General features: G+C 41.1%; 1 protein-coding gene across 9 annotated transcripts in view; it reads right to left on the minus strand.

The window, feature by feature from the left end:
* Positions 1 to 19,275, minus strand: part of EVL (Enah/Vasp-like) — a 134,554-nt gene that overhangs the window by 51,061 nt on the left and 64,218 nt on the right. For all 9 annotated transcript variants that reach the window (XM_026849389.1, XM_026849393.1, XM_026849395.1 and 6 more), the window contains exon 3: positions 18,411 to 18,588. In XM_026849389.1, coding sequence (XP_026705190.1) covers positions 18,411 to 18,588 — 178 coding nt within the window. The remainder of the gene's footprint in view (positions 1 to 18,410; positions 18,589 to 19,275) is intronic.

Here is a 19,275-nt window from a genome sequence, read left to right on the forward strand (position 1 = left end):
GCGACTTGGGGAGTGGCCGAGCATTGGTTGGTTGATGGCAAGCAATTGTTTCAATCTGCATCACTTGTCTTTCTTGGGGTTTATTTCTCTGTTATTTTCCTTTTAATTAAAAATTTATTTTTATTTTCAATCATTAAACTGTTCTTATCTTGACCTATGAGATTTCTCACTTTTACCCTTCCAATTCTCTCCCCCCACCCCCATCCCACTGGAGGGGGGGGGGAGTGAGCAGCTGTGTGGTGCTTAGTTGCCACTGAGGTTAAACCAGGACAGCTGGGCAGGCCACTGTGGGCAAGAACATGCTCCAGCTGTCCAGTCCACCTTGCTGCTGCAGACCTGTGAGGCACTGAGGGGACAGCCCTGATGGCTCACACCACCCCCAGACCTTCTCTGCCAGACCTGGGAACGCTGTTCTGGTGGTTCCCCATCCCTCATCAACTGTCAGAAGCTACCACTGTGAGAGAAATAGCTTGCCAAGGCGCTGTCACACATTTCGCACACCGTAACTGGGCTGGTGGGGTACAGCACGGGCATCTGGATCCACACCGACTACTGCCCGGGTCACGGGAGATGAAGCATCATTTCCCAACAGGACCAGTAATGTTAAGGACATGCATCCCTGCTTTGCCTTACCCATTGTAAACTATTCCCTGTTGAGTTAGAATGACCTTTAATTTCTTTGAAATAAAAACCCATGTGAATATGGTGCATTATTAGGATATACAGTGTGATACCTATATCTGTTCCAAATACAAAAGGATATTAATGTATGGGAGTGGACACTTTCATCTGATAGTATAAGATGTCACTGTAATTCCACATAGAAATCCATCAGAAAAGCTTGTAACTCTCATAACTGCTATCTGTGCTTAATTCACACAGGGAATGGCATAGGACCTTAATCTGACATGCAAATGAATATAAATCCTTAAATAATACTCTCTCTACATAGCTGTCATTGTAAATGTGCCCTCATCTTTACTACCCCAAAATAAATATTCTGACCAGGCAAAGCCCTGCCAATAACTTCTGAAAGTCAGTTAATGAAAGACAGTCTGATGACAAAGGGCTTCTTTCCTTAATCTCTGCAAGGCGTTTCAAGCCCACAAGGTGCAGCTGTTAGCCCTCTTTTAGAGATGGTTTCATGCCAAGGACTACTGGCTATTAGACTGTTTGGCCATAAAACTATGATTTTGGGGGATTTCATTCTTTTCCCATGTACTATGACCTGTGTATGCTGAGCCCTATAAAAATGCACCGATTCCCAATGGTTCCCAAAACATCTCCTTTTAGGGGACTTGTATATGTTGTGGAAAAATACCACCCCAAAACACCAGAGTTGGGTTTTTTTTATGCTGTGCACAAGGAAGCCAGCTCAAGGCACTAAGCTTCACCCTACCAAGAGGTCAAATTTTGGGTTTGCTCTTTTTTTAAAGAAAGTAACTGGTGATATGAACTGAGCACTTAAGTAAAAGTACTAGAAGACAATTTTACCATTGACAGGGAGAAAAAATATTGACTTAAATTAACTTGGGCCAACCACCACTGTTGACAAAACCATCACAGAGGAGAAACCTTGAACAACTTGGGTTATGATGGCAGAAACACAAGAGACTACAGTTCATCCTTAAATGCTCCCATATTAATAGGAACTTTCATGAGAGGAAGAATATGCTCCAGCTGAAAAAATGAAAGCAACTAAGATTTAACTGTAAGTTCTGTATGCACTGAACTCAGTAAGGAGACTGAAATGTGGTGAGGAAAGCCCAGGAAAAAACATTCCAAAATCTCTAACCAAGGTTAAACTGGAAAGCACAAACCGAATTTAATTAATTTTAAAGTGTATACGAACAGAAAACAGAGGCATCGTCATCCCTTTTGTAATGCTGCAGAACAAGGAAAATGAAACCCATAAATCAGCTGATTAGCACATAAGGAACACAGGGGAAAGCAATAGAAGCAGTCCCAGAAACAATGTCCAAAAATGCCATGTTTGCCTCCATGCTGCACCCAGAAACAGGGAGGCAGAAGCAGGGACAGCCCTGGGCAGTCACATGCAGACATGTCCAGGAGGCAAGGGCAAGGACTACTGGCTTACACAGACTTCTAATCTCTACATCCCCATTCCTCCAGATATTACATATACATTTGCTTAATTTTATATTAGCAAACATTGCAAGTTTCTCCTCAAAACCACCAATGAAAAAAAAAAAAAAAAAAAGGGACACTTTCAGAAACATTTTATATGATAAAAACCCAAAACACCCTGCTATATCAGTTTCTCGTTTAATATGAGAAAATACTGGTGTAATTTATGAAGTGTGAAAGCTGACAATATGTTTTGCCATTTTGTTTCAATAGCTACTGTTCTCACATTATCCATAAATGAATCTTAATGCTAAAAATAACCCATAATAAAAGTAACGTGAAATCCAGTAAATCCAGTAATTCAAGATACTGCTGACCAAGCATCATTACCACATTACCGTTTATAGTGCAGCAGTGTAAAAAGAATTTTAAGGTAAAATTCTGGGGTTTCATGTAAAAATTTAATTTAAAGACAATCTGTCAATTTGTACAGAAATGCATTGGGGTTTGATTCTGAACAAAATATATTCCTTTTTTTTAAAAAAATAACATGTTCCATTTTATCCTTTCAAACAAAACAGGTCTCTAGGTTTTTGTAATTTACCGTGAATTTGAGATTTAAAATGGAAACACAAAAGAATGTTTAGCCTGAATTTCTCTTTATTTTGAATTGGAAAGCTGGGATTTTGTTATTGCCTTAAAGATAACCAAATAAGGTATTTTACATTATGTGCATTTGGGAAAAAAAGTGAAACAAAAGGTAATTTCAGAATGAAAAATACATACTTTATCTTCTCAGGAAGGTCAAAAGTTCCATTTTTATTTTAGCAAAATAAAAAGTACACTCAGATGCAACATGTTTCTGGGAAATATTTTGGTTTCCTTTAAAAGAACCTTGCAAACCCTTGAAGGCATTCATCCCAGCACTGATGAAATGGTGACTTAAGCACCCACCTCATGCCTTGTGTAGGCATCTCAGTGAGTCCCCCAGGCTTGATGAATGCTCCAGAAGAAGCACACAGTTTGTTTGTTAATGTGTTTGTAATTTAACTTCACAGGTTGAAGAGAGACTAAACCAAATGTAAGCTGTAGCTGTGAAAATAGTGAGAAAACTCGGCTATAAAACAGACTTCGGAGAGCTGCTTGCAAATTCAGCCCTCAATGATGCACCCAACACACCAACACTGACCTTTACAGCATGACCAAGGACACATCTCTGCACTGTTGAGGTTTTTGCAATGGTTTCTCAATGTATCACTGTAAAAATAGTATCCTCGTGTACTAAGGCTTGCTGACCAAACCCCCTGCACCCAACTCAGCTCAATTCAGTGACTGCCTGTCTACAACTTTCTGCACCATTTGCAGCGTCAGGGAAAACATTTATAAATACAGTGGTGTTGAAAGATCTAACTGCAAAATAATGTGATCTAAGACAAGAAATATATACAGCATGACCCTAGTTGGGCAACTTCTGGACATGCCAGTAAACTCTGATAAGCAAAATGAAGGCAGTTTGGGGGTGCACTCCCAGGCTGATGAGATAATAAAAAGCCACTCAGAGGCAATCTCATCTGTAAAGAAATCATTGCAATAGCATTCAAAAAAATGCAGTTACTCTGAGCTTACAGGAATGTTACAGCAGATAGCAAAAAAAAGGAATCAAATGCCAGTTCATCTAAAGAGCAATATATCTATGTTTATTGTTCAAGCTTTATCCCTGAAGCCTAAATATTAAATTTAGAGTCATAAGAAAGGTCAGAGATGAGGTACAAAACAATCAACAGAAAGCATGAGGCATGCTTCCCTTTGGATCCTCACCTTTGTTACACTTTTCAGATTCCCTTGCACAAACTAGGGGTAAATTCCTCATTTATCTCAGAGTCAGGAGTTTTGCTGTTGACTCTACGGGGACCAAGCTTTGCCCTGGTTACCTCCTGCCTTCACTGTATATCCAGAAACCTGTCCATGCACTTCAGGCACGCATCTCCAGAACGCTGCAGGGAACAGCTTGCATGGTGCTGCTGCCAGTTGGCTCCCTACATCCTTCCACCCCTGCATCCCTGCTCAAGTGTGCCCCTCCTGAGGCATTGTGCATGCTAACTCTTGTCAGCCTTTGCATTAGATGTGCATTAGTGATTTGGCAGGCTCCAGAGGACACCAAAAGGCTCATTTCTTTTTGCCGAGTTCAGTTGGCCTTGCTATTTTGCTGATTCAAAGTTTTCTTTTGCATTTAGCAAGGATCCTGTAAAAATTGCTGCCAAAGCATCTTGAGAAGTGAAAATGAAATGTATGTCTTTGTAAATGATGCAGGGGAACCTAAGCACCCAGCTCCAAATGTGCAGAGTCATTTCTATTGTGGATGCCAATACTGGTTGCCTATGGTATGCTGAAAAAAGAAAAAGAAAAAATCCTGTAAACAAAAATGCCTTAGAACTGACCATCCATTGAATTTCAGGGCAATCCATATTCACATGGATTTCTGACAATATCTAACCTTCTGAACGCCATCCTGCCCCTGTACACAAAGCACCAGACTGGCATGCGGGTACCCGCAGTCCTGCTCCTCACTCTGACACATTGCAGGAAATGCACTATTTCTTCACAAGAACAAGCAACTCACATTTAGCAAGTTCAAGACATCAAAAGAGGTGATAATCCCAATTAATTGTGACTATGTGTTTCTTTTTAAAGGTGTGAAGACAGCCCAGATAGTCCTCAGTCAATGTTGAATGATGTTCTTCCTCCTAGTGAACAGCCAAGTAGCATCATTAGAAATACACATGACCAACAGCTTACATGTATCACCTGCTGCAAAGACACAGTCACACCATACACCAACTTGTGTTGCAGTGGCTACACCAGCAGCACTGAGACAAACCACACACCCAGTGTCTGTTTAAGCCTGCTCCTTCCCAGAATGACAGCTCTGGGCATTGTACCGTGGGAAGTTCACTACCAGGTTCCACCTCCTTTAAGTTTTAGCTCCGTATCAAGAGCCTGAACTTACCATCTGAAGTCTAAGACCACAGAAGACAAATATTTGAGCAAACCTAGAAGAAGATCTTTGTCTGCATTGGCCAGGAACAAGGGATTTGGAAACATTATCTTACCATAGCTAGCTGTGGGGATCTGGGCACTTCTGAAAACACCAACAACACTCTCTAATGTCTATATGGTTGACTCCTTCCCACCTCACCCATTCTTATCCTTCACACTCTTTCAAGAGAAACAAGATTTGAATGTCAGATCAAGAGGTCCTACTCTCCTCCCAGTTATCCCAGTGTACATCTCTAGCTGTCAGACCTTTAGACGTCCAGTTTCTCAGCACAGTCAATGCACATATTGTCAGTTCTAATACTAATACAACAACAGATTGATCCCTAACGCCATTTTATTTATTCACAATAACACTTAGCATTCCTTGCAGAAAGCCATTTATAATATTTACACTGATTTGCCTAGACAAATAGAGAAGATTTGAAGATGACAAATCACTGTCACCTACTACAAATAACTGATTCTAAAACTTCTGGTTTACAAAACACATTGGGATCGTCTCTCTTGCACTGTCTCCTCAGCAGTACTTTAGAAGCCCACAGTCTCCATGTGTGATGCACTTTTACAGCTGCACCTTCTGTTTAACTTTTGCAGTTGGTAGTGGGGGCATGTTTTGGGAAAGCACCTCTAAGCCAGCTGCCTCTCACCTTCCCCACAGCAGCATTCTGCCAATTTGCAAAATGCAATAGAAACTGGGAATTAAATTTGTAATTCCCTTGGCTCCTTCTCATGTCCTCTGAGTCTAGTGTAAGATCAGAATAAAGAGGACTTCCATACATTGAATTATGCATGGTCTTGGAATAAAATAAAGTCGTGTCAGCACTGTAAAAGAGTGATAGCTCCACTGATTATGTATTAAAATATAATCCTCTCTGTACCTGTTGACTGGGTGGTTGTGGTACATCAGGCCTCTGTAATCACTGGCCTCAAATCTTCCTACACGGAGTTGAAACAGAATTGACCTTTCCCACAATCTGGGTATCTGTTTTTGCAAAGTACAAAATTTGGTTAATTATATTGCTGGGGTAGGATGCCACCAGTACAGAAATAGTCCCTTCACGGATGCCTCTGTCAGTTCAAATTCCCCTCTTGTGTTGGATCTTCGGATTAGAAACAGTGGTGGATCAAGGTGCTCAGTGCTCACCTGCAGACCAGGGGGAACTGCCTTTGGAGCTTGTCATTGCTTAAACTAAGAGAAGATATGAGTACATATTCTTTTCTGTGGAAATGCTGATGTTTTTCTGCTGTCTTCATAAAAAGGAGGGACACAGACATAAGAAAGGAAGACTTAGAAAGGACTCAGGAGGAATGCCCTGGAGATGGGAGAGCAAAGCTCTTCAAAACATGGCAAGAGGCTGAGCCTACAGTTACAGGAAACTCAGCACATCAAACTGAGGTCTCCCTCAGAGGGTATCAGTCCTACTGACTATGAAATACCAGCCCTCTGGCCCATGTACAAGGACTAGCTTCTCGCCAACATCTTCAAGTCTGGCAGTCACAGGTGCTTTCTCAGAGGATTCAGAAGAGTTTGGTTAAACCACAAAGATACCTGCAGCAGATACATTTAGGGTGTTCACTGCTTCAGAGACAAGTGAAGAAACGAAGCACTGTTTTGTGCACATACAGAGGAAGATGCTTCTTCACACGTCTAAGCCTGGGTAAAACTACAGGTGTTGAGCATGTACTTGTGCCAGCAAAGGCAATGCTGCTGGAAGGCCATCATCTACCACACAACCCTTGGATCCCATGGACCAGACCTGAGAGCTAAGGGACCAGTCTTGAATTTCTTGGACACCACAGTGTCACCTCAGTGAGATTCTGGGGAGATTAAGAAGAGCACAAGATGGGTCTCTTATATAAGATTTGGTCAATATTGGAAAACTGGGCTCATTTAAGCACTTGATTCTCTCCCTTAGAATAGAGGATATGCTTGCATTAAAATAAAGCAAAACCAGTACAGTAAGTACTGTTATTTTCCATCCATTTAGGGAATGAAATAGGCTTACATTTCTCATTTACATTGCTGTACCCGCAGTATCTACCTCTAGTAGCGTGCTGTATTGCACAGTTGAAGATGTACGTGCAGATTTCAGGCACTGCACTAACCACCAGAGGGAGTCCCTGGAAACCAGCAGTGGAGGGAATGGAATTAAAATCTGTTTTCTATAGAGCACGCCGGAATACTAATCAAGACCAACAGATAAAGCAATCCATACAAATCACATTGACGGTGATTGCTTGGCAGGGTTTGGCTTTTTTTATCAGTAGAATTGGAGCAGATTTTTAAATACACCTTCAAGATCTGAGTCACGCTGCCTTCTCCTCAACTGTGCAGCTAAGCACGTACAAATGCAAAGGCTAGATGCTTCATGAACTAAAATCACCTATTAGCAGATTGCTTCCTTCCTGAACTGCAGGACGACCCGAGATTGTTCCATTTTACCACAGCTGAGGTTCACTCCCTGTTGCGTTGCAGGGACTGTGTGGCTTGTCAAGCCAACAGCCAACAGCACAGGACTCACCCCCACGGGTCACCTTTAGGTGAGCCATCCTCTCTCTGACGAGTGAAAAGGAAACTACACAATTATTGTAGACTAGATGCCTAGCATTTTTGTGCCTGAGTTTCAGTTAAATTAACTGCATTTTCAGCTGCATTACTTCGTTGGCATTAACTGGAGAAATTACAACAGTCATTTCCATAAGGGGCTGAGCTTCTGCTTCCAGAATGCCACACAACCTAGAGCTTTCGGGTCCCCCAGACTTGGTGAAAGTAAGATGATGGATGACACATGGAGTCATCTAAGATGGCAATTAATAGACTTCGTGTGAGCTACCTGGAGATTACCAACAAGCAGGAGAAGCTGCTCTACATGCTTTGCTGGTGGCAGCATATGGCCATTCACTTGGTGGTCAGAATTAAGCAGTAGACTTTCCCCTCACCTGAGCCTCTGCCGGAGAGGGCTGCAGAGCCGTGCTCTAGCTCCTCAGCTGCACCCCTGGCTGTCCCCGCTCAGTTCTCTGGCCCTAAATGCCGTGTGTTTTGACCAGGAACATGTTTTTAGTGAACTATGGCACATAATGAAAGCAGAGTTTAAAAACAAAATTCAAAACACTATCAATTCTATTTTGATTACATGTGAAAAGTCCTTTCAGCCCAGCAACGTATTCCTGACTTCTGTTTATATATGTGTGAATTTCTTCCTGAGTTCATTTCTGGTATAAAATCCAAAAATTTGCATGCACAAAGACCATCTGTTTGCACTGCTCAGGCAGTCAGAGAAGTGATAATCTGATGTGCACTGCTCCTGTGAACACACACATACGGATGCACACAACACATGTACTCCTGCGAGTTCTCACTAACTGTCCCAGGGAAATCCATGGAGCATCACTAAAAATACAATTTATACACATTAGTTTCCAGATCCCTAATTTATTATTATTAAACTAGAGGTTTAATTATTAGTGTAGTTACTAATTAATTATAGCATAATTGGAAATAATTAATCTATTAATTAGAAAGTTTGGGAGAGGATCATAGCAAAATTGTCATGAACCAGAGAAGGGTTCTTAGCAGCAATTCTTTACAGTCAGTGACAAAAAAAAAAAAAAAAAGGAGAGAAAAAAAAAGGCTTTATTTTGCCTAGAGGTGCCTAGTAGAGACACCTAAAATATGTAACCAACTGTCCCAGGAGCCTGTTACTGTTCCTTGACCACAGTGACAGCCCTGCTCCAGTACAAAACCCTGTGCTACAGATGCCTACACTTCTACTCCCATTAACAGGAGGATCATGGTCACACAATTATTACTTGCTTGGAATGGGATCACAGATCAGGGAGTGGATGAATTATTGTGTTGAGACAAACTATTATAAGGTCTGGCTCTTAGCTGGGAATCCAGAAAGTCTACTAAAGAAAAAGAATCAAGTTTCTTGCCAGCTCAGCAACTAATAACCCAAACCTATCTTAATCCCTACACATTTGTGCATCTCATCTCAAGTTAGTCACTGATATAAATCAGCTAGTAACTAAAAATTAGCATAGGGTACCCATGAACAGTATAAAATAAGGAATTGGGGTGGGGGGCTTAACACCAGAATTAGACAACATTGTCATAAGGCACCACTTCTGCAAAATGATTCAGAATGAATACCACCTGTGTTAAGTATATTTGGATACTTACTAATGCCATAGAAAGCTGGAGATGTCACTTTCTGTGCAATCTCTTGGAAGTTTTTATAGTTTACTTTTCCAAAAATAAATAGCATTTGGAGGGGCACAGCACCATTGTAAAAATCAATCTGGTTTGGCTGATTCAGGTTAGGAGTTCCTGTCAGCAGTTAGAACTCTTTGCAAATCTGGATCTGTGTAACTACCATCACAGCACACTGCCTGGTAATTTTTTTTCTTTTAAGAATAAGGGCATCCCTTAAAGTATTTAAAACAGTTTATTTATTTTCAGTGTTCTTTCTCCACTTTTCTTCTAGTGAGAAAAATTTCACAGAATGTTCTTTTTCAACTTATTCAATGACATTATATATTACAAACTATACCAATATTTGGCTTTAAAAATACTGTGGATGAATTGGAAGAGCGGGGTGAGGTTTCAATGTATGTACAGAGGTCAGTGGCATTGTTCTGCATGGAATTACAGCACCTCTAATTCACGCAGGGTTTGAAAAGGAAGACAAACTGCCTTAAAAAAGCAATTCTTGATCCGACATAAATGAAGTCATGTTATTTTAGAGACTACCCCAGGACACAAAATATCAAAGCATTTTTAAGAATGACAGAAAATGAACACAAAACTGAAAGAAGGTTTGATGGAAGAAATCAGGTGCCCAATGAATAAATAAATGTCCTCTAGACTATTACTGTTGAGCAAAACAAATGCACTGAGTTTCAACACGCCAAAGTATGGCACTGGAATAGCTAAAACCACTGCTCTCATCACAAAAAGCCACTTGCTCTTCATATGCTTCAGAGTTTTGAAGAGCTGTGGACTCCAAGCACAGACTACTGGCAGGAGGCAAGAAGGCAGAGGGGGTGTAAGCGCTCCCCTTTGCTCACTGCCTGGGCAGCGCAGAAGGGCAGAGTCAGGGCACAGCCCACCGCCCACTGCCCACCCGAGGAGTTGTGCCCGGAGGATGCCAGCAGCGTCCTGGTGGCAGGTGCTCCTTCTCCTGCCACCTCTCCAGGGACAGGAGAGGAAGCAGAGGAGGGAGAGTGACATGGAGCTGCTTCTGAGTCACAGCACCTCCTGGGGCAAGGCAGCTTTCATACTTCTGTGGCTTGAGGCTGAGCTCCACTCACAGCCATGGCTTGATACAGGACATGAGGTATATATAGTCCAGACTAACGCCTGAAAAGGTGCCCTTGCCAGATAAAGAGGCATATTCAGCAAGCAAACACGCTATAAATGGTCTCCAAATGAATACCAGCCAAAATCTGGCCTACACTGCTTGCACATAAATTACTGGAATTCTTAAATTTTGAGAATCACATTCATTTTTTTTTTCCCTAAGCTGATATATTCTTCTGATATTTATTGTAGTCTAGTGAAAAAGCCACATTGCATCTCCTACCACTGAACTCTGGGAACTTTGCCAGTTTGCGCCAGCTTCAGAAAAACAAGGGTTTGAGGGTAATGGTGCTAGGGAATCTGTTAGCATAAGTCTTCACTCTCAGTGTGTGCAAGTCTCTCTTAAATCTCTCAACAATCTTCTCCCCACACAATTTCCTTCCTGAAGTGGTTTTCATTTTGTGCAGAAGAATTCAGCACAGCAAAAAACATCAGCAAGAGACTCAAGAGCCGTTAGATTTGTTATGCTCTTCAAAGAACAAAGGCACCTTTTGTTGTTCTAGACATGCGACAGCGGCTCCAGAGCTGCTGCTGCTCTAAGCAGGGGTATAATAAGAGTCCTGCACAAAAAGTGGCTAAGACGTGTACAACCAATATGTCACAGGTTTTCATTAGCATAACACTGGGAGAGCACTTCACTGCCCTGGAAAACTTTCAGTCGTGGATCCCTACCATCAGGGTGATTGAAAAACAGAACTGAAAAAAATGATGCCTACTTCTGTAGAGAAGAATTAAATGACAGATGAATAACAGCAATGATGTCTACAGTTTTAACAGTGAAAGGAGTCTGTAATCCTAGTTTATCTCTTCACGAGTGAAGCAATTTACCTCCTGTGCTCCAGTCAGCTGGAGCCAAGTTACTATGGAAGTTTAACCAGTCTTACTCATTGTTTCTTCTGGCTGGGCCAACTTCTTTCAGTTCTGGTTTTAAACATGTTTCCCTTAATGTGAACTTAACTTATGAAGTATACACAGGTTCTTAGAAATGTCATATACCCATCTCAGGAAACTCAGGTTAACCTGAGAAGAGAGCACTTAAGCAGTTTTGCAGGCAAGTGGCCCTTGCAATGAAAGTGCCCATAATTCCAGGAGTAGTGTTGGCTGTTTTGGAAACATGGGCAGTGGGCTTGTATTGAGTACTGTCACCCTCAACAGCACAGTAAGAATGAGCCTTGGGAGCAAGACCCAGCGAGTGCTACTCTGGCTTGAGCTGATGTTTTTCAGCTGGGGTTGCAAGGGACTCCTGCCCTCAAAGGGTCGCAGGGACGGGACCTGCTGAACACGTGGTGGGGCACTGCCCGGGGAGTACCCCTCACTGGTTGCAGAGGAAAATAAATTCACACCTACTTTGCTGTGTAAACAGCTCATCTCTGTCCAGTCTGCAAAGGAAGGAATTTATTCTTGTAATAAGCAGTATACTAAAAGATTATTTATAGGTCAGGTGGATTTTTCTGGAACAGTTCCAGTCATAAAGCAGTGCAGCAGACAAAACAAAAAGAGCTCATCATCTTACTTGAATTTTCCCTCCCTCTTCATTGACTTACAAAGCACAGCAAGTTAGATCAGAAACTGCCTGATCTGCAGAGCATTTCTGAGCAACTAAAGTTTATATTGGAACTGGAGTAGGCGTGAGGCTGGAAAAATTGTGAAATTTATTTCTTTAAACCTTTCTCTGGTGCCTTTGGAAGATGTCACTCCGGAAAGATTTAGTCCCCTGGGGAAGCTTTGTTTTTTAAAGAAGCAAAAGCTTTTTCTATTTTTAACATGTACCCAATTCACAGAATCATAGAACGGTTTGAGTTGGAAGGGACCTTAAAGATCATCTAACCATTGCCTGTGGGTTGCTATTTTGGCTAGCACTAGGTGTCTGACCACATGGATCATATTTACACTAATAAGTTTAAAAGCTTGTTATTTACACATTCTCTATTCCTACATTATAAATAGGAACAACTTCTGAGATTATTTGGTTAAAAGACCTGCAGCAGAATGGCATGTTTATGGTCCTGTAATACCTACACAATATGAGCTTACGTTGAGTCTTTAAATGTTATTAGTGCACTTCAAAGTACAACATCCACAGAATATACCATTTTAGTGGTTTATAATTTGTACCAACACACCTGATAGCGTGGGAAATGAGCCCACAGCACAGCATGCGAAGCGCCTTACATGAGGCATGGATCTCTTTACACCAGCATGGTTTTGGAAACAGCTGTCTGCAAGTGTGCATTATGTTCTGTGGTGGGTCCCCTCCATTATTGATGAGTTATTTTATGTATTATGCAGTACTGTAATGAAGATGCAGTCTTTTGTCTTCCCACACTGTGTCCTTTGTGGTGCTGGGAAGTCTTGGGGCAATATTATCAAATAAAACAGTCACTGCATTGTAGAAGATGAATGCAGCTGACTGACTTTCCCAGCAGTTACGCTTTAGAGCCACTGAAATATTGAGAGATGCAGGACTAGTTGGAAAAATTCTAACGAAAAAATGAATATAACATTTTAAAATTCTATTTTAAAAAAATGTGTAGACTTTCATCTGAAATCCAGTGCACCATAATCTTCACACACATCCTGCACTGACAGAAACACTGCAAAAATTTAGGGCATCTAACTAGAAGAATGTATGCTATATGCTGCCAGTTTTTCTGCTATTTGATGAATCAGTGCTTTACTTTTCTATTTCTTTCCTTATTTTAGAGATCTTAAAGTGCTTTTCAAGGGACTTCCTCCCAGCAATATAGAAATGCAGTCACTTCTGGATGAGGATAAGAGCAGAATGACTGAAGGAATGGAAAAAGATCTGAAACTCCAAAGAACTTAATCAAATCCAACTTATGGGAAAGGGGACTGGAGAAATACATATCAAATAATCCACAATGCTGGAAAAGAAAAGTCAGCAGATCTGCTAATCAGAAGAAGAGTGAGGAGGAATCCTTCTGACTGCCAAAACATCCTCCCTGCAGAGTTAAAGCTGGGTCTGTGAAGCTCTGTTTTGGAAGGCATGGGGATGAACTCTGCACCCTCTATGACCTACACGTCTATATCGTGTGGTCTGTAAGCCACTTATACTCAGAACAAGAAAATGTCTTTCTTACAAGAAAAAAAAAAAATCACTAGTCATTTTCTTGAAACCTGTCCCCTGCTATTTCATGCTTTCCTCCAACTTTTCCCATTTTAGTCAGATAAGGCAGCTGACCTCTTTAACTATGGCTAACTCTGCAACATAGCCCTCTGCATAAGGCTTTCCAGCATGTGGTGTTTACATTTAGAAGTATGATCTTCTTGCATTGTAAGTCAACAATAACTATTCAAGTCCCCAGGGCAAAGACATCAAGAAAAGCAAGTCCACAATATGTTATATTCACTGTGTCATAGGCAGCATTCACCAGCAGACTGCATACTCTGAGCAGACTCTCAATTCTTCTCCAAGAGGTACCAAGTCTCGAAGCCATGGAAGCCCAAGATGCCCTCAGAGCTGGTCATGCCAAACCACAAAGCTGAGCCACTGCCTCCTTCTGCAGCATGGAAACATGCAGGGGCTGTCAGGGACCAGCAGGGAAGCAAAGACAGTGTCTGAAGTGAGCAAATAAGGAAGGAAAGAAATGAAGCCATTCCTTTGCCTGTCCCTAGCGATGTGGGGAGCAAGAAAGGAGGTAAAATATTCTCATTCCCTCTCCCAGGGAAACGTAACGATTCACTGGGAGAAGCGCTGAGTGTATAGGCTCCGCTAAGCCCTGCAGAAAGTTACCTTCATCACAGGCACCACGGATTTCCTACAAAATTATGCCAGAGAAGAACTTGCCTGCTTTAGCTTACTGATATCCTCACCTTATGTCCTGCTCCAATAACTGTGCCGTGCTGCCACCGGTCATTGCCCTTGTTAAATCTAAGAGGATTTAACAATAAGCCCTGAAACACATGAACCCTGTCTGCTTACCAAACATCAAACAGCCTGAGGGCAGGATCTGTGCAAAATGCTTTCCCTGCAGTATCCCTGGGCAAGAAAGGGTGATGCTCTGTCCCCAGTGAAATCTGGCTGCAGGTGACAAGGTAAGCTGGTGACACTCCTTGCATCAGGTAACTTACGCCAGTAAAAAGTCTGGCTTCACAAAGTGGACACCCATGAAAGAAAAACAATTTAATGGGAAGTCATTTGTCATACTAATGGTCGTACTAAATGACACCATTAAAGAACTGTAAGGAAGAGACTGGTAATGAGCAAGTCAATGTTATCATTTGCTCTCATTTTGCAGGCTGGCTCAGCACCAACTCTTCATTTTTTATTGTAAAGGAGAACAGATGAAAGAGATGTATAAGGAAATCAAAGTAATTAGGCATATAAACAAGGTGACAGGTAAACAACTGTGATTCAGTGAGGCAACTGACAAACTCTAAGGGAAGGATGGTATACACTTGTATTATTATTTTCTTTTTAGTCTTATTTTATCTCATTTCAGATTACACCTAACATGATCATTAACATCCTTACAAAGCACAAGACTGAGCTATGTTCAGCTCCTGCCTGCACTGCAAGGCTTGCTTTACCCCACCCTGAGGATGCGTGCTGGGAGAGGCTCCCATCACAGCACTGAGAATTTGGCCGTGCTGAAGAAAACCAGCCCTCCTGTGGGAAAGGGTATGAATCCATCCGCTGCAGAAATATGACTAGACAGCAAGTTTGGACTACGGCTCTTCTCCCTAACTTTGGGACATGAGACTCCCTGGAAGAATCCCTCCCCAGGGATGATCTTGATACTCAACCCAGGTTAACACAGGCTAGATGTAGGATCTGATTCAGCCCATTTAACCACAGGTTAAGCACTTGATTTAGTTTTCACTAGTGCCCCACATAATCAGCACAGAGATCAGTGCATGCAGTGAATGATCCCGGGTATCGTAGTCTGTCTCATGAAGAAGTGGGACAGTATAGTAATTCTCAACACTAGCTCATAACTGTATATTCATCTGAAGTGAGTCATTCATTTGAAAGTCAGCACTACCTAAAAATTATTTCCAACTCCCCAAAACACAGACTGCTGTAATTTTTTAAAACTAATTCAGTTTAGTGCGCCATTCAAAAACCCACACCACTGATTTGCAACCAAGACTAGTTATTTTTCCAAATATTGGAGTACTCTGACTCCACATCTGCTGAAGATATGATGCAGTCTCAGATTATCTGCTGTAGTCTACCATGATTAATTTTAGTCGATGCAAGTGGGCGATAGAATGAAGGGAGAAGCAGTCATGGAAGCCAGAATCTGTATCCAGCTATGGGAAGATTAGTAGTACCTAAACATAGTAATGTCTCAGCAGGGAATACACCAAACAATTAAACATTAGAAATGGCACATCCCAATTAGTGCTCATAACATATCCCAAACTGTAAAGCTAGCAGATAGAAAGGCTATTCTGTACTATGAGTGTGCCAGAGGGAACCTCTGTTTAACTATCTGGATTTAGTTGAGGATTTTATTAGTGTGTGAGCAGTTCTGTGTGTACAAAAGCACTCCTTAAAGCTGTCATCCATCTGCATAACCACATGAGCAACTTTAATACATGGATGCGTAGATAGAATAAATTTTTTTCCTAATGATTTTTCCATATGAAAAAGTAAACCTTAACGCAGCATACAGGCAGCAGAATGGATGGAGCATGCAGGCAGCGGCTGTGCCTGAAAAGATATATGGATAAGAATGTTTGTGTGAATTCCTGTTTGCATTAATGCATGCCCACAAAAGCTTACGCGCTATATGAGCCTAGAAGAGCAGATCTGAAAAAACACTTTAGAACTTGTATCCATTATGTACTTTTGCTGTCAACTTGCATGGTGAGATCATTTCAATAACTGGGAAACTTAAAATGAAATAAAAGTTCTCAATATATTATATTATAAATGTTTAGCTAATAAAATTTTAAAGAGAAATATGTACAGAAATAAATTTTGTTATAAAAAAATTTGCTAAAAATTAATATTTTGGGAATTTGTTTCACAGAATCAGAGTTTTTTAAAAAAACACAAATGCTGAAATTCCCTTTAAACCAAATTTCAGTTTTTGACAAGCTCGACTGCAAGGAATGGGACAACTGGCAATCTTGGAAATTTCTAACACTTCATGTATGAGAGAAAAGGGGTTGTTGAACACTGAGTGTTTACCAGCCCATTGTTTTTTCTAGAAAAGGAAGTAGGAAATTTTTTCATCTGTGACCCAATTCATGTCTGTCTATGTGACAGATACAAACATTAATTGCAAGCTCTTCAGCATGCTCTGGCTCTTTTGTCTGTAAAGCATCTAACACACTTTGGTATGCTAAGTAAATTAATAAAAGAATACCCCCCAAAATGCAAATTATTATTTGCTGTATATTCCTAAACTTCTCAGAAATCTAATAACCTTTTCAAATACTCAAAACCACTTTCTTAAAAATACCTGTTTTTCTTTTCTAGGAGTAGCTAACAGTTAAAGTATCCACTTAAGACAGTTTCTTTCATTTTAGCCTCAGAGCAATAAATTCTTATCTTGAGACTCGTTTCCACAAGGCACCTCACTGGAACAACCTCTGAGTTCTGCAGAAACCCCATTCCCTTTGATAGGAAGAGAGAGATGGAAATAAAACCCCCAAAATTAAGAAAGGCAGACTCCTCACAGACATTAAACCAATCACTACATCAAGACTACAGTAAAAGTATCCAAATTTTGAAGTCTCATCTGGTGGGCTAAGTGGGTTGAAGCACATATGAGCAGCCAAAGAGTACTTCTGACCTGCATGAGTTTAGGTCTGGTGAGTGTTGGCCAGATTTCCTCCTGAAGTCTCCTGCTGTGGCACAACTACAGCTGAAAAAGTTCAAGCTGAAGAAGGCAGAATTCAGTCCTCAGTATTTCTAAATATAGCTCATGATTTAAGACATTTATTGATTTTTTCATGTCTTTTGCATTTGTCAGCTCAACAGAATGAACGGAAATAGCAAAAGAAAAAATATGAACTTTTATATTACAAATAGACCTTTTAGTAAGACTTATTTGTGTACTGAATATTGTGAGGAGACGATCTCTTTCTAGAAAGCTGCTGTCCATTGCCAGCAAACACTGTTTTCAAAAGGAAAACAGGGCTGTGGTGTGAATTTTGCAGGAAAAAACCCACCACACAAGGATTGCTTTCTGTTCCCAGCCCAGGAGCTGCAGAGAGGTCACTGGCATGTAAGGAGGGCAGTACTTCATGCAGATACCACAGACCAGAAACTGGTTTCCATTGAGAAACCAGGACTTTATTTTGGGCTGTCGTCAAGCTAGTGTAATGACAATTTCACAGAATGGTAAACTTCACCACAAACTTCAGCTGCAGTCAATATAATACTTAGGAAGAACATCAGTCAATGTCCAGCATATAAGCCTTTGCATTTTACCTTATGAAACAACCGAGACGCCACACACTCCTCTTTTGGAAAGCCAACCCACAAGAGCCAAGTTATAGATGATGCCCAACACACTGGAAATACCAGTTCCAAGTTCTACCTTATAAAATGTTGCTAATTTTACTCTAGCTTCTGTTAATTTAAAGTTCTATTCTGCCATCTTACATGTAACACAACGCATACACAGATCCTTATAAATCAGGGGGCTACCTACCGGCTGAGGCTTTTCCAAATAACCACTGACTTCCTATTGTGAGTTAAGGCACCATGAAAAATTAGAAGACAGGCAAATGAAACCTGAAAATATGTACAGTTCATACCACAGCAAATGCTGTTGTAAAAGTCTGTCTACTAGAAACTAACCTTTTTTATTATAACGGTTTGTATAGTGGCATGCTATCCAATACTGCTGCACTAGGTGATAGAGAACAAGCATTGTAAAAGGTCACAGATTCATAAAGAGCGTGGTGACTGCTAATTTACCTCCATCTTGTGAGTTCATGATATTTAGAGCAAACAGCATTGCATTGGAGAACGTGGTAGCCTCTTCTTTGCTTGCAAAATTCAAGCCATAGACCTGCCGTGCATCGCGCCATTGATGAAAGGTAGGTGTTGCTTGATTGTACTTCAGTCCTTTCACAATTGAGTAATTAATCACTACCTGTGATATGAAAGAGAGGGGTGAAGATTAAAATTAGTTCTGTTTTCAGTGGAGAAAAAACCTAACCCTTTGGTAAAGGTTAATTAAATTCATAAAGGCAATTCATACGGCAGCTCCTACATGGCTGTATGGTAAAGGCAGTGTGTGTCTCGATGACAGAAGACCCACATCTGGGGGCAAAATTTACAACAGTTCAATTCAGCCCCAAGTACTTGCAAGCTAGTTTTGCAAATTCTATTACCTGTTTGTGTTTTCTACAGCATCTCCTCAGGATACAGCTGTGCAGATACTGCAGACAGATGTCAGGAGCCAGTGCCAGCAGCTGTTACCATCTTTTGGGGGATGATCATGCAGAGTTGTCAGAAAAAAAGCCAGAGAGAGCTCTTGGCACTAACTCTGCCCTACAGCAGATAACTGTTTCACTCATTACACTGGCTCTCCTTTCTCCCCCCATGCACCTGATCACCACCAGCTTCTTATGTTGAAAGAGTTTTCTCTCTAGAATCAGACAGGCAACGACAAAAGCAGACAACCAAATATCTCCTCTTCCACCTCCTCCCTTGGTGTACATGCTATAATTTCCAGGTAAGGGGTGACTGCAGCAGAAGGGTATTTCTGTATGGTTTTATTTAATCTGCTAAATACAATGCCCTGTTTATTCTTGGGCAGGGCACGTGGGACACAGTA

This window comes from Athene cunicularia, assembly GCF_003259725.1.
Source record: "Athene cunicularia isolate RWA chromosome 5 unlocalized genomic scaffold, athCun1 chr5_part1, whole genome shotgun sequence".
NCBI lineage: Eukaryota > Metazoa > Chordata > Aves > Strigiformes > Strigidae > Athene > Athene cunicularia.